The sequence below is a fragment of the Chrysemys picta genome, chromosome 2 (assembly GCF_011386835.1).
Source record: "Chrysemys picta bellii isolate R12L10 chromosome 2, ASM1138683v2, whole genome shotgun sequence".
NCBI classification, from domain to species: domain Eukaryota; kingdom Metazoa; phylum Chordata; order Testudines; family Emydidae; genus Chrysemys; species Chrysemys picta.
Window position 1 is genome coordinate 182,673,889 of NC_088792.1, and position 14,560 is coordinate 182,688,448.

General features: G+C 43.3%; 1 protein-coding gene and 1 long non-coding RNA gene across 5 annotated transcripts in view; one reads left to right on the forward strand and one right to left on the reverse strand.

Moving 5' to 3' along the window:
- SIRT5 (sirtuin 5) overlaps positions 1-10,557 on the reverse strand; it is a 30,587-nt gene extending 20,030 nt beyond the window's left edge. Inside the window, exons 1-3 of one of the 4 annotated variants that reach the window (XM_005302859.5) lie at positions 10,417-10,557; positions 6,243-6,381; positions 2,726-2,859 (exon numbers count right to left, since the gene is read on the reverse strand). In XM_005302859.5, coding sequence (XP_005302916.1) covers positions 2,726-2,859; positions 6,243-6,357 — 249 coding nt within the window. In that variant the 5' untranslated portion in view covers positions 6,358-6,381; positions 10,417-10,557. Of the gene's footprint in view, positions 1-2,725; positions 2,860-4,027; positions 4,112-5,142; positions 5,196-6,242; positions 6,382-10,416 lie in introns of those variants that run through there. The other 3 variants (XM_008171227.4, XM_065585086.1, XM_005302861.5) reach the window with 3 other exon arrangements.
- An 81-nt stretch (positions 10,558-10,638) lies between these two features.
- LOC135981654 (uncharacterized) lies at positions 10,639-14,070 on the forward strand. The gene is made up of 2 exons (XR_010598790.1): positions 10,639-12,523; positions 13,517-14,070. It is a non-coding gene; the product is annotated as an uncharacterized LOC135981654 (long non-coding RNA).
- The last annotated feature ends 490 nt before the right edge of the window (positions 14,071-14,560 follow it).

Genomic DNA, 14,560 nt, shown 5'->3' on the forward strand with positions numbered 1-14,560 from the left:
ATCTCTATCATGAAAGTTGATCTTACAAATGTAGAATTACGTACAAAAAACTGCATTCAAAAATAAAACAATGTAAAATTTTAGAGCCTGCAAGCCTACTCGGTCCTACTTCTTGTTCAGCCAATCGCTCAGACAAACAAGTTTGTTTACATTTGCAGGAGATAATGCTGCCCGCTTCTTGTTTACAATGTCACCTGAAAGTGAAATCAGGCATTCTCATGGCACTGTTGTAGCTGGCGTCGCAAGATATTTACGTGCCAGATGCACTAAAGATCGTATCTCCCTTCATGCTTCAACCATCGTTCCAGGTGACATGTGTCCATGCTGACGACAGGTTCTGCTCAATAACAAGCCAAAGCAGTGTGGACTGAAGCATATTCATTTTCTTATCTGAGTCAGATGCCACCAGCAGAAGGTTGATTTTCTGTTTATGGTGGTTCGGGTTCTGTAGTTTTCGCATCGGAGTGTTGCTCTTTTAAGACTTCTGAAAGCATGCTCCACACCTCGTCCCTCTCAGATTTTGGAAGGCACTTCAGATTCTTAAACCTTGGGTCGAGTGCTGTAGCTATCTTTAGAAAGTTCACATTGGTACCTTCTTTGCGTGAAAGTGTTCTTAAAATGAACATGTGCTGGTTCCTCATCCAAGACTGCTATAACATGAAATATATGCCAGTAAAACAGAGCAGGGGACATACAATTCTCCCCCAAGGAGTTCAGTCTAAAATTTAATTAACGCATTTTTTTTTTTTTTTTAACAAGCATCATCAGCATGGAAGCATGTCCTCTGGAATGGTGGTTGAAGCATGAAGGAGCATATGAATGTTTAGCATATCTGGCACATAAATACCTTGCAATGCTGGCCACAAAAGTGCCATGCAAATGCCTGTTCTCACTTTCTGGTGACATTGTAAGTAAGAAGAGGGCAGCATTATCTCCAGTAAATGTAAACAAACTTGTTTGTCTTAGCAATTGGCTGAACAAGAAGTAGGACTGAGTGGACTTGGAGGCTCTGAAGTTTTACATTGTTTTGTTTTGGAGTGCAGTTATGTAACAAAATAATATATACATTTGTAAATTGCACTCTCAAGACAAAGATTGCACTACAGCACTTGTATTAGGTGAACTGAAAAATACTATTTCTTTTGTTTATTATTTTTACAGTACAAATATTGTAATCAAAATTAATATGCACTTTGATTTAATTTACAACACACAGAATACAATATATATGAAAATGTAGCAAATAAATTTCAATTGGTATTCTATTGTTTAACAGTGAGATTAAAACTGGGATTAATCGCAATTTTTTTTTTAAATTAATCGTGTGAGTTAACTGCAATTAATCGACAGCTCTAGTTATTATGTAGATGACAAGATAATAACATCACAGTATTTGTAACCAGCTATATCTAACAAGAATACAAGTCAACAGCCAGAATCAGTCCTCCTTTTTCTATAGAGCCATGATAAGTCAGTGTTATATAGGAGGCCCGACTAGATGATCCTAACTGTTCCTTATGGCCTTATAATTATGGATCCATAAATACTGTATTTTATGCAATGAAGTAAGGCCATTCAAAGTTGCATATAATTTTACTGTAATATTATCCAGAATTCTCTATTTTACACTGTGCACACACAACTCATTCTACACTGCCCAACCAAGCCTCCTCTTGAGAGTACAAACACAATACAAAAGAAAAACAAAGTGCAACATAATAGTTAATATTTTATATGCACTAAAGAAGCCATAAAACTGGATACCTTTGCATGATATATTTTGTGCTACTGGTAATTTCAATTCTGCCTTAATTTATATATAATGTAGCCAAATAATAGGCTTTCATTCTGGCAGCAACTAATACTTTGTCTCCTGCATGCCTATAAAATCTCAGCCATAATTCTGCATTAATATGGGTTTAGCATTCAGTTTTCTTGTTTAAACGATAGGGGGAGAAAGCTCATTCAAATAAATCCATCTGAACTATATACTTGCAGTGCTACATAAAGATTGAACATTAATATGTCAAAGTTCTCATATGAAAAAAACAACATTTATATAAATATACTGTATTTAAATGCACAATTACTGAAAGAAATACAGGAGCATTTTTATCATATCAGTAACTGGATAACTACACAGCTGCTCTAGTTTCCAGAAGAATTAAATCTTTCATGAGCATTATCTTACACACACACACACAAAATTGATTATGATAGCAGTGCAAATATAAGAAAGGGAACATTAAATCAAGTTAATTTTGAGCCACAGAAGGAGCACAGACAGCAGGTTGCAGTAGGAAGTTGTCAGAATGTGACAGACAAAAGCATCAAGACAAGAAGCAATCAAATAAACAAAAAAAATGTACTCAATACTGTCCACCCCTGTTTTTTATATTTGTCTGAATTTAGAAAGGGAGAGGTGTCCTGAGGGAAAAAGGCAAGCAGGGAAGCAGCAAGGAGGACCCCTAAGTGTCTCCAAAACAGCTAAGACTGTTGTGCTGACCAGCGAAAAAGAGAAGTTGCAGTTGCATGAGGCTATCACAGTGGAGCGCGTAAGAAAGAAGCTGCAGAGATGGCTGAGCAGAGAACATTTTGTCACTACTGGAGCACTGTGGGAGCACTGCAATCCTTTAAATAGGTAGCTGCTTCTGACTCATTGTAATGGCACATCTGAATTAAAGGAATAATAATAGCTCATCAAATGTCTAGCCCAACTACATACCTGAGCTTGCCATTTTCTCCAGTAGCCCCCTGTGCCTCTGAAGGTAGGAACACCACTCTCGGCACTAACACCAGCCCCTGTAATAATGGCTATATGCTTTGCTTTGGCAAACACTTCTCGAAAATCCGCCATATCTAAATATAATGGAAAAAATTAACAATAATTGATTCACCAGTTTTGTTTCATTTTTAAAGAGACCATTTAATCACTCAGATATATAGCAATGGGCATACAAGCACAAATGTGGCTGTTGGGCAAAACAGGCATACTTTTAATTTTAGAATAGCTATTCTTTCCTGATGTTCTGTAGATCACAATTAGAAGTGTTATCCATGAGAAACCATTTTAAGCCCTGATCTTGTAAACACTTATGCACACAAGTAGCCCTACTAGCTGCAAGAGAACTACTCTTGTGCATGAAGTTAAGTACACGTGTTAAGTGTTTGGAAGACTGAGGCCTTAAACAAAAGTTCCTATGCTGGAATTAACAGGGATATAATAATAATTCTGAAATGCTGTAATTTCTAGTTATATGTAAACCCCTTTCAACCAAGGGGTAACAGGCTGACAATATCCTGAACAAACCTTATGGAATTAAGATAAGGTTTAACTTAATTCAGTAAAGTTTATTGAGTTAGGGTTAATACTTTTGGGTTACACTGTATTAAAAATGCAATTGTGTATGTGATACTGTGGCACTGTATGTACCTTCTCTAGTAGGATAGGGATGCTAATATACTACTTCCCCCTTTGAAGCCACCCTCTCCCCCCCCCCCCCCCCCGAGGTCTGTATATAACTAATTGAAACTGGATTCTCCAGGGACCAAAGGACAATGAAAGGATTGGATAAACAGCCTGGGTTTAAACTGTCTAAGGGCTTCCAAGGAAGGCCCCAATCTTTAGATTAGGGTTGAAAGGACTGGGCCTAGTGAGGCCCCATAAGAACAGGTGCTAGTTCTACACTGTGGCTGTGATAATCTTGTGATCACAAAGGAAATCGGTGGGCGGGGGGAAGCTGAAGGACTCCTCCTCCCATAGCCAATGTTAGGGTTGGGGTGATGGCTGGTAAGCTTATTAGCATGCACGTAGGTTCTTTTATTGGTTTTAGTATGTTTTCTCGGTAACGCTTTTTACCGTAAGAATAAAATAGGCTTGCAGGGGAAGTGCTGTGTGCTACTTTATAACTGTAGCAATTACACCTGTTAACCATCACTGAGGAGAAAGCAAGCAGGTGTCCTTGGGCAACCTGTCTGTGCTGGGAATAACACAGTGAAATCAGGGAACTGTGCAGCCTGGAAATACCCCAGTCAGAAGGGAAAGAGATGCGGGTCTCCACCAAGAAAGACAATGGCTGGGAAGCTTGAGAGTGGGTGCCCTTGCTGGACCACTGAGGGGAAATACAGATGTAGTTACCCTGACCTGTGATACAACCATCTTAAAATTCTTCATACATTATGCTAATTACAAGGAAGACACAAACTAAAATCTAGTTAGTGTAAAAAACATTAATTGAAAATAGTTTAAGGTACAACACCTGCCTCTGAGTCATCTTGTCAATTTTTGGTTTGCATTTACATTTATCAGTCATTTTCCCAGTAATGTGTGAAAAATCCACACAAGTAGCTTGGAAAAGTGACTGATTACAAAGAGCAAAGAATTCAACTAATACACAAAGGGCTTGTCAAATGCACAAACTGAAAAATAAAAAATATTAGCATCTCTAATCTCATTCAATTACAGTCATCTTAGATGTTTCCTTGAACTATAGCAAACAAGATATTTGCAAAAAGAAATATGATTTGTATGTCAACAGCAATCCTTTAAATTGACAGATGTTACGTGACCTTCCCAATCTCATAGCTCAAACCAGACCACATCCCTCCTAGAAAGTGACTGTGGAGGTGGACCTTCAATACTGACCATTTTACTATTACAATCTAAAACAGTGGTTCTTAAATTGGGGGTCAGGACCCTATTTTAGTGGGGTTGCCAGGGCTGGCTTACACTTGCTGAGGCCCAGGGCCAAAGCTGAAGCCCAAGCCCACCACACGCGGCTGAAACCTGAGGGCTTCAGCCATGGGTGGCGGGGCTTAGGTTACAGGCCCCCTGCCTGCGGCTGAAGCTCTTGGGCGTCAGTTTTGGCCCCCATCACACAGGGCGATGGGGCTCGGGCTCTGCCCCCCCCTACCCCATCCTGGGCTGTAGGGCTTGGGCAAACTCAGGTTTGGGTCCCCCGTCCTGGGGTCATGTAGCAATTTTTGTTGTCAAAAGGGGGTCGCAGTGCAATGAAGTTTGAGAATCCTTGATCTAAAAGCTCTTGCTTGTTGTATTCAAGTTAAACTAACTCTTCTGATGAAAGATTTTCATGTAGATTATCACCTGGATTTGAACAGCTGTAGCATTACCCAATGCCCTACCTGTGAGTTGGTGGGAGTGGTTTCACTACCTCAATTCCTGCAGAAAGCCTGCACTGCAGAAGGGGAGGAGTGAATTTTACTCTGTATGAATATGCAAGACAAATCTAAATATACACACAAAAATATACAGTGACATAAATATATTGCTTATTTTATAAATACTGACATGATAAAAAGTGTTAACAGGAATAGCCATTTTGACCCCTAACTATGTCAGGAACTTGGCAATCATTCAGCTTGATTGCAAGGAAGGTGACTTTCACCCATTTTTAAAAAAACCAAAGCGTCACAGCCACACTTCTCCATTTAAATACTTGTCTCTCCAAGAATCTCACTTTCAAACTAAAATACAGATTGTCATTATTAAAGCCCGGACAGGTTCAAATCAAGTTTTTATTCACTCATCATTCCCCTCCTGATTATTACAGTTTCATTGTAGTGATGCTGTATTTAATATTGAGACTGCATTTCCATTCTAAACACTCATTATCAGGCACTTGTAACTTGGGACAGGTTACCTTGAAGGCTGAAATTTCTCATGCTAGGTCTAAGCCTAGAAGGAAATTTTTTTAAACTTTTTTTTTTTTTAATCTTTTCAGTCATTTGAATTCAAAGTTTAAAAACATACCATTTATTATATTTTCAATAGGATTTTCTTGCACTTAAACAACCAAAACATTTTTTAAACTTCTAGCTTGCATCCACATGATGACTAATTTGACTTGTTTCCAAAAGTTAAGATTAAAAAGTTACAGGAACACGCAAACAACATTAATTTCCCATAGCTTTACAAAGGGATAAGGCAGAGAACTTATACTACAATCACAGAGCCAAAAGTGATTCAGCAAAGGAGATTGTGGTTTGGACCTTGCAATCTTTAAAATAAGGAAATATGTGCAGACGTTATGCAGTATGTTTATATAATATACTCTCTCCAGTTTGGAACATTTATGTTGTTCAGTACTTTGGGTCTGCAACAATGCTGCTTAACTTTAAGATACTCAAAACTCAGAAACAAGGAAGAGAGAACAATAATTTACAGAATATTTGTCTGGAGTATAGAAAGAAAAATACATATAAATTCATTCCTGTGCTCTTACTTGAATTAGGGCGAGCCATTTCTAAGCAAAGCTTTTGTTTCTTGGAAGAAGAAGGCTTAAGTCCACAATATGCTTGCGAAACCAGCCTTCTACTGGTAAACTGGAAGAGACTCATCAGGATCACTTTATAGTTCTTAATCTGAAAAGAGAGATCAAATGAAAAGTTATATGAATACATGTTTATGTGGCAAAGACTATACAGCGAATATACTCTTAAATACTCTCTTTTCTGTGTCACAAAAAGAATGAGGTTCAGTATTTACCATTTCATCCTCCACCCCGTTTATCCAGCCCAAGTATTGCTTATGGACAAAGTTCACAACTACAGTATTTCAAATTTACAGAGCAATCAAATAATATGATAAAACATAACATACAAGATTTAAAGGACTGCCAATCCTCCTCTTGTGAAGAAAGTACTGAAATACATACATTTTTTCCAGGTTTTTTCCCAGTACAAAACACAGACATGTCAAAACCTTACTTGAACTCAAGGTGGAATAGCCAATTAATATTTTCCCCCATAAAATGAATTAATTCTTTCCCTCTGCTGTGACTCTTGAGTCCGTGTATTGAAAACATACAGTATGATCTCATGGGTTTAATAAAAAAAAATATGATACTGTGCAGACGCAGTAATGCTTAGCCAATACAGGGCTTTTAATTTTTAATACCTCATACAACCATTAACTAATTCTGAGATTTATTCCCCCTTTACAGATGGTAAAACATACACTGGGCAAAATTCACAACTGGAGTAAACTATTACAACTTACACTGATTTCACTGGGAATTGTGTCCCCTTATGACAAGGCTGATGAGACTCTGAGACAGGGTAAGGGTGACCAAGTGCTTAGTAGGCCAATGGGCTAAGACCATTCAGCCAAGCCCATAATACAGACTTCAGTCCTGGTGTTAGATCCAATTACCTCTCAACACAGTACAGCTGCTCTATCCTTTTCACCTTGGTATTGTAATTTTCCTTATACTATGTAACATTTATAAAGAATGAACATATTGGAAAGTCTTATTGGTAGTATTTATAAGTCAATTTTCCTCTTTAGTGGTAAATGGAATTTAAAGTATTTTTAAAAGATAAATCCCATATAATCCACAAAAACATAGAGATAATCAACTATACAAAAATGGAGGTAAGTAATAAAAAAACCCCTTCATATTTATGTTCACTACAACCACATATTTTTTCCCTTACATAGAATCTTCCCGGATATTTAAAATCCACAGTACTTTCCACTGACTCAGATGTTCTTACATCCCAATCAAAAGAAGAAGCTCCCCCTATATTTGGAAACTGTCGGAGGTAAAAACCACACACAAAACCAGTGATTATTTCCCTTATTACCTCATCATTCTCATTATAATATTGAAAGAATAATCTATATTAAAATATTTAAACCAATTTTAACTATCTGGTATTGATGACAGAACTACATACTAAGATTATATTAATGCAGAGAGTTTATTGCACTTTACAAAGATCATGATTTCATTACTGGCATCACAGCATAATAATTTTGTTTATCAGACACATTAAAAACATTAATTTTGTTCAAGCATACATTAAAAATAATTATACTCAAAATAGATCACATACAGGTCTGTCTCATCTTACGCTGGGGTTACATTCCGCAGTCAGCGCCTAAAGCGAAAATCGCGTATGGTCAAAATTACATTGAGTGTAATGGCGGGCGGAATTGCCCGCACTACAGAAACATTATTTAAATTGTTATTTTTCTCTTTTTTTGTTTTGTTTTTGCCGACCGCGTAAAGCTGAAATCACGCATGTTAAATGCTCCTAAGATGCAACAGACCTGTATTGTACATACATACAGCTTAGACAAGCAACTGTAGTGCTGAGAGCATACTGTAGCATGTATATAATGTTTCACTGTGCAACAAAGTAAAAGACAACAACAGTATGTCAAACAGAAACATTTGGGCCTAACTCCTGCAATGATAAATGCGTGGGTGGACTTGTGTTCACAGACCCAATCTGTGGGTGTTTGCATTCATGTAACAATTTGCAGGATCTTATATTAGATCTCACTGAGGCAATGGTTTGTGGCAGGAATGAGAGACAGATAAAGGGAAGTCTTATTTAAAGTGTCTCATTGGGTTAAATATGGGAAAAACCTTCACTTGCTCTTTTCTAGACTAGAAAAATGTGAGCGTTAACAATTCAAATGCAATTTTGCACCTAGTGTAGACACAGTTTAGCACTTTAAAAATGTGCTAGCTCGTTGTGTTCAGCCTGAGTGCGAGCCTGGATAAAACACAACATATCCTGCCCACATTATATGCCGGAGTCTGTCTAGACTAGGATAATAGGTATTTGTTTTTTAAATGTAGTGGGGTGACCTTAACCAGCTAACACATTAAGGCTCACTTCCCCCTACTTCAAAGCAAGTAGAAAAATATTTATCAAAAATGTCCAAAAATTTTACACTCATCCAGCCCCAGAGTCTCTGGTTATGTCCGTGGTCCAAGAAAAGACCTGATCTACCAAGGGTATGCTGAAAAATAAGGACTCCAAGACCTGGATCTTTTCAGGCATAAGGCATATTCATCTACCTCCCTCCAATTTTGTATCACAAACTACAAGGCCCTTTTTGCTAAATACAGATTTTTGGCATGGGAAAGGATAAGCCTGTACATATCCAAATTCTATCAGGAGTGTAGAGAAGCGCTAAGAAAAGCCATCAAAGAGTACCAGATGGTAGAAAAGATGGTGCCGCAGGTGGCTATGAACATATCAGATGGCCCATGGCCATTAGCTCTACCACACAGTGTGCCTCTTGATCACAGGTATCCAATATTTATTGCATAGCAAGTACATGTGACTGGAGAGGACATCCAACAAGTTGGATTAAGTTCTCCACTCCCTCAAGGATTCAAGGGTGATGCTGAAGTCACTAGGGATCTACACCCCAGACCATATCATGTCTAATCTAGAAAAGAAGGCTGAGAGGGAACAATACAACAATCTGCAAATATGCAAGAGGTTGTTATAGAGAGGACACAACTATCAGTTGTTCTCCATGCCCACCAATGGTTAGACAAAAGTAATCAGTTGAGTTTGCATCACGGGAGATTCAGGCTGGATATCAGGAAAAAACTAACTGTAAGAGTAAAATACTGGAATAAGCTTCCGGGGAAGCTGTGGAACTCGCATCATTGGAGGTATTTAGGAATAGGCTGAATAAATACCTGTTGGGGATGGTAGGGTATACTTAGTCCCCCTCAGCATGGGCGGATGAACTAGATGACCTTTCAAGCCCTACATTTCTATGAAAATAGAACTTGCCCTTTCTATGCTCGGATTTTCAAATATGCTAGGGCTGGTCTTCACACAGTTTTTGTATGGCTTGAATTATACCTAGTGTAATGAAAGCTACACTGGGTATAATTCAAACCATACAAGGAATAGGCAAGCCCTTAATGTGTGTCAGTGTAACCCACACCCACTCGGTGTGACACTCTTATCCCTCTAGTAGTGGCTAGGCCAGTGGTTCTCAAACGTTTGTACTGATGGCCCCTTTCACACAGCAAGCCTCTGAGTGCAACCCCCCCTTATAAATTAAAAACACTTTTTTCTATATTTAACACCATTATAAATGCTGGAGGTAAAGTGGGGTTTGGGGTGGAGGCTGATAGCTTGTGACCCCCCCAAATAATAACCTTGTGACCCCTGAGGGGTCCTGACCCCAGTATGAGAACCCCTGGGCTAGGCAACACGACTCATCAGCCTGCCACTGACTTGGCACCCGGCCCATTCTCTTAGCTCAGTCAACAGAGGCTCACACGGGGGCTACCAGCGACCCACTCCCATGGTTTAACAGGTGGCGACCTAAGGGGCCTGGGCTGGAGAAGAAGAAGGGCGTAAGCCAGGCAGGGTGGCTCGCAGGCAGTAAGGGCTCAGGCTTTGGGAGCCCGAGGTCCCAGCATGGCTCCCCCTGCCAAGGCGAGGCCAGCCCGGGCGGGGTTATGTCAGGGGGATGTTATCAGCCCCGCCCAGCCCCTGACAGGGCCGTGAGGGGAGAGCCCCCAATTCACCCCCAGCCCGCCCCGCGTCCCCCTGGGAGGCCCGAACTCGGCAGGTTTCCCGGGGGCCCAGCCCCGTCCCTGAGCGGCCCGTCCCGAGGCAGGTACCCACCTCCGCAGCAGCGCCCGGTCGGAGGCCGCAGCGGCTGGTGTCGGGGCCCAGCTACGGCCGCTGCTGCGTGCAGCGCGGCACGTCCCGCCCCTGGAGCCGTCACCGCCGCCGCCAGGAGGAGGAGCCGGGCCCGGCCCCGACCAACCCACGCACCCGCCCCTGGCCCTGCCCTGCCCTGCCCGCGCCTGGCGCCCGCCCGGGGGATCCAGCGGCTGCGCTGGCGGGAGCCCAAACCCCGCCGCTAACACCGAGCCCCCGCGGCTGCGCCCCTCGGGCTGCCGGGGCCGGGCCGGGCCGGGCTCTGCTCAGGCCGCTGGTCACACGCTCAGGCGGCCCATGAGCGCCGCAGCGCCTGTCCCTCGGCTCGGCGCGTGCCACCGCCCGTGGAGCCGCGTCCTGCACGGAAGCAGCAGAGCTCCCTTAACAGCAGCCTTCGTTTCCTGCTCCTAGGAGCTCCCCCTGTCCGGGCAGAGATTATCTTCCACCCAGGGATTTCCCCAACACCCCCCCCCCCGCCCCAGTTTTGTGAATTAGTTACCTGCAGTGTTGCCAATTTAGTATTTGAATTGAAATTAAAGCATTAATACATACTTTAAAAGCATATAAAGTGTATGATAAAATACAAGTATCTGAAAAAAGTATAATAGATGTGAAAAGTATGAACAGACTAGCTTCCTTATACACTTTGTGTTTTTATGACAATGTCAGTACATTCGTTTTGGTGATGTTGACCAAGTTATGATTTGTAAGCACAGTCTAAATGAGCTAATGATGAGCTGGGGGGGGAAGGCTTCAGGGCCAGAGTGTATTTACATTCACACCTAAGCTAACTCGGTATCCAGCAAACAAAGCTGTGTTGCCCAAGTGATAGATTTTGGCTGGGATTGGGTTACAAATCACAGGAGGGGGATGAAATGTTGTTATTCTTATTGTATAAGTAAAGAGCAGTAGAACTGTACTTAGCCTGTGCTGACTGAGGGCAGCAAGAGAGGGTGGGGACAGGTGTTTTGCTTTATGGTCTGCCCGAGTCACCAGTACTATTTGAGGAACCCCCCTCCACTGTTTAAAGACAGAGCTGATTAGGCTCTATGTATAGTCCTTTGTTTTGTTAAGTGACCACTACAGCTGAAATCACTGATAATCAGATCTAAGGCCTGGTCTACACTAGGAGGTTATGTCGAATTTAGCAGCGCTAAATCGAATTAACTCTGCACCCGTCCACACAACAAAGCTATTTAGTTCAACATAAAGGTCTCTTAAATTTGACTTCTGTACTCCTCCCCAACGAGGGGAGTAGCGCTAAATTCGACATGGCCATGTCAAATTAGGATAAGTGTGGATGGAAATCGACGCTAATAGCTCCGGGAGCTATCCCACAGTGCACCACTCTGTTGCCGCTCTGGACAGCAGTCCGAGCTCGGATGCTCTGACCAGCCACACAGGAAAAGCCCCAGGAAAATTTGAATTCCTTTTCCTGTCTGGGCAGTTTGAATCTCATTTCCTGTTTGGACATCATGGCGAGCTCAACAGCACTGGCAAGGATGCAGAGCTCTCCAGCAGAGATAGCCATGCAATCTCAAAATAGAAAGAGGACCCCAGCCTGGACTGATTGGGAAGTCTTGGATCTGATCGCTGTGTGGGGCGATGAGTCCATGCTTTCAGAGCTGCGATCGAAAAGACGGAATGCAAAGATCTACGAGAAGATCTCAAAAGCCATGACAGAGAGAGGATACAGCCGGGATGCAACACAGTGCCGCGTGAAAATCAAGGAGCTGAGACAAGGGTACCAGAAGACCAAAGAGGCAAATGGACGCTCCGGATCTCAGCCCCAGACATGCCGTTTCCACGAGGCACTGCATTCCATCCTAGGTGCGGCCGCCACCACTGATCGTGGACTCTGAGGATGGGATATTGTCGACGCCCGCTTCCTCGGAGATGTTAGCGGACAGGGAAGATGAGAAAGGAGATGAGGAGGACGAGGCAGTCGACAGCGCTTACAACGCTGATTTCCCAGACAGCCAGGATCTCTTCATCACCCTCACCGAGATCCCCTACCAACCGTCCCCAGGCATTAACCTGGACCCAGAATCAGGGGAAGGATCAGTCGGTAAGTGTTATAAACACGTAAAGATTTATTTTGAACAGAACATTAATATTAACAGTGGGTTTTTCATGATTACTTTGCCCTAGGCGCTTAAAGTTTTAGTCTTTGGTAGTGCAACTACTGCCAAAAAATCTAACAATGTCCGGTTTATCATGATTGGTTTGTCCTAGGCGCTCTACTGTTTAGTCCTTGCCAGTGCAGCTACAGTAAAATTCGGTCTATATGTCCGGTGATAGGGCTGAAATCCTCATGGGACATCTCCATGAAGCTCTCCTGGAGGTAATTGGAAAGCCTTTGCATGAGGTTCCTTGGGAGAGCGGCCTTGTTGTGTCCTCCGTAGTACGAAACGTTCCCGCGCCAGGCTAGCAGCAAGTACTCGGGGATCATTGCCTTGCAGAGCATGGCGGCATACGGCCCTGGTCTTTGCAGGCTTTCACGAAGCATGCGTTCTTTGTCGCTCTCTGAAATCCGCATCAGAGTGATGTCGCTCATGGTGACCTGCTTTGAATTAGGGGAATGTTAGTATTGGGACTGCTTGCCTGTTCCTTTACAGAACTGTAACCGGCGGTTTACAGCCATGCGGTGGAGGCGGGAGAGGGGCAGCATACAGGGATCTTTCCCGGGGACAGCCGCAAGGGGGTGGGACAGGGGCAGAGTTCATGCTTGCCGGATTGCTGGCAGCAGGAACTGGCCAATGCTAGGAGCATTGCTTTGAACGTGAAAGTAGGACAGTGCTATTATTACAGTTTTAAGCTGCCACAAGTCTCCGGCTTACCATGTCAGCCTGCTACCCAAATTCCGCTGGCCGGCCGCGCTTGTCTGATCTGCACTGCAAGACCCCAGGCACTGAATGCGAAGGCCGAAAATTCGACCTTGTCCTGAGTGTGCATGTGATAGGTGCTGTGCATGGTCTTGTTCACAGAGAAAGACTATGTTCATTGTTCAACAAAAAATTTATCTTTCTGAGGAATTCACTCCCTTTTTCCCATCCCACAGCTGTGACTGTCTCCCGACCTACCCTGGCATCACACTCCCAGAGGCTGGCGCAGGTTAGGCGTAGAAAGAAAAGGACACGGGACAAAATGTTCTCCGAACTTATGGGCTGCTCCCGAGCCAAGGCAACCCAGCAGACCCAGTGGAGGGAGAACATGTGGCAATACCAGCGAGCACACAGCGAACGGGAGGAAAGGTGGCGACAGGAAGACCAGCAGGCGACTCAAACGCTGCTTGGACTAATGAGGGCGCAAACGGTCACGCTCCGGCGCCTTGTGGATGTTCTGCAGGACCGGAGGCAGGAGGACAGAGCCCCGCTGCAGTCTATCTGTAATCACCCTCCCCCGCCACAAAGTCCCATATCCCCCTCACCCAAAGTACCAAGAAGGAGGGGCGGCAGAGTCCGTGAAAACTGTCACTCCACCCCTGCAGACTGCTCAAGTACCAGAAGGCTGTCATTCCCCAAAATTTGATAAGTCCTTTCCTTCCCGCCTCACTCAAGCCCCCATCCCAGTTTCATCCCCTGTCTAGTTGCTAATAAAAAATACGTTTGTTAATTACGGTTTCCATCATGTTTTTTTAGAGGACAGTCTGTTTGAAGGGGGGAAGGGAGTTGGTAATTGGACAGGACAGTCACCTTTACTAGGGTACAGACACGAGGGCAGGTTCAGCAGCAGGTCACACACACATTGCAGTCACTAGGCACCCTGGTCAGTCTGGGAGGTGGTTTTCATTTGGGGGGGGGGGTTAGGGCAATTAGAGATCTTATGCAGCGGTCCTTATCCTGGATCACAGAGCCCCGCAGCAGGGGATCTGTAACCGTCCTCCCCCTGCCAGAAAGTCACATAGCCCCCCCACACAGAGTCCCGAACAGGAGGGGTGGCAGGCTCCATTGAAACAACCAGTCCACCAATGCGGACCACTCTAGAAGCAGGAGTATGTCATTCCTCGAGTTTAGAAGCGTCCTTTGCATCACTACACTACACCCGCTCCCCACCACAGTCTGCGTCCCGGTTTCAACACTTTACCGCGAAAACAGTAATAAAG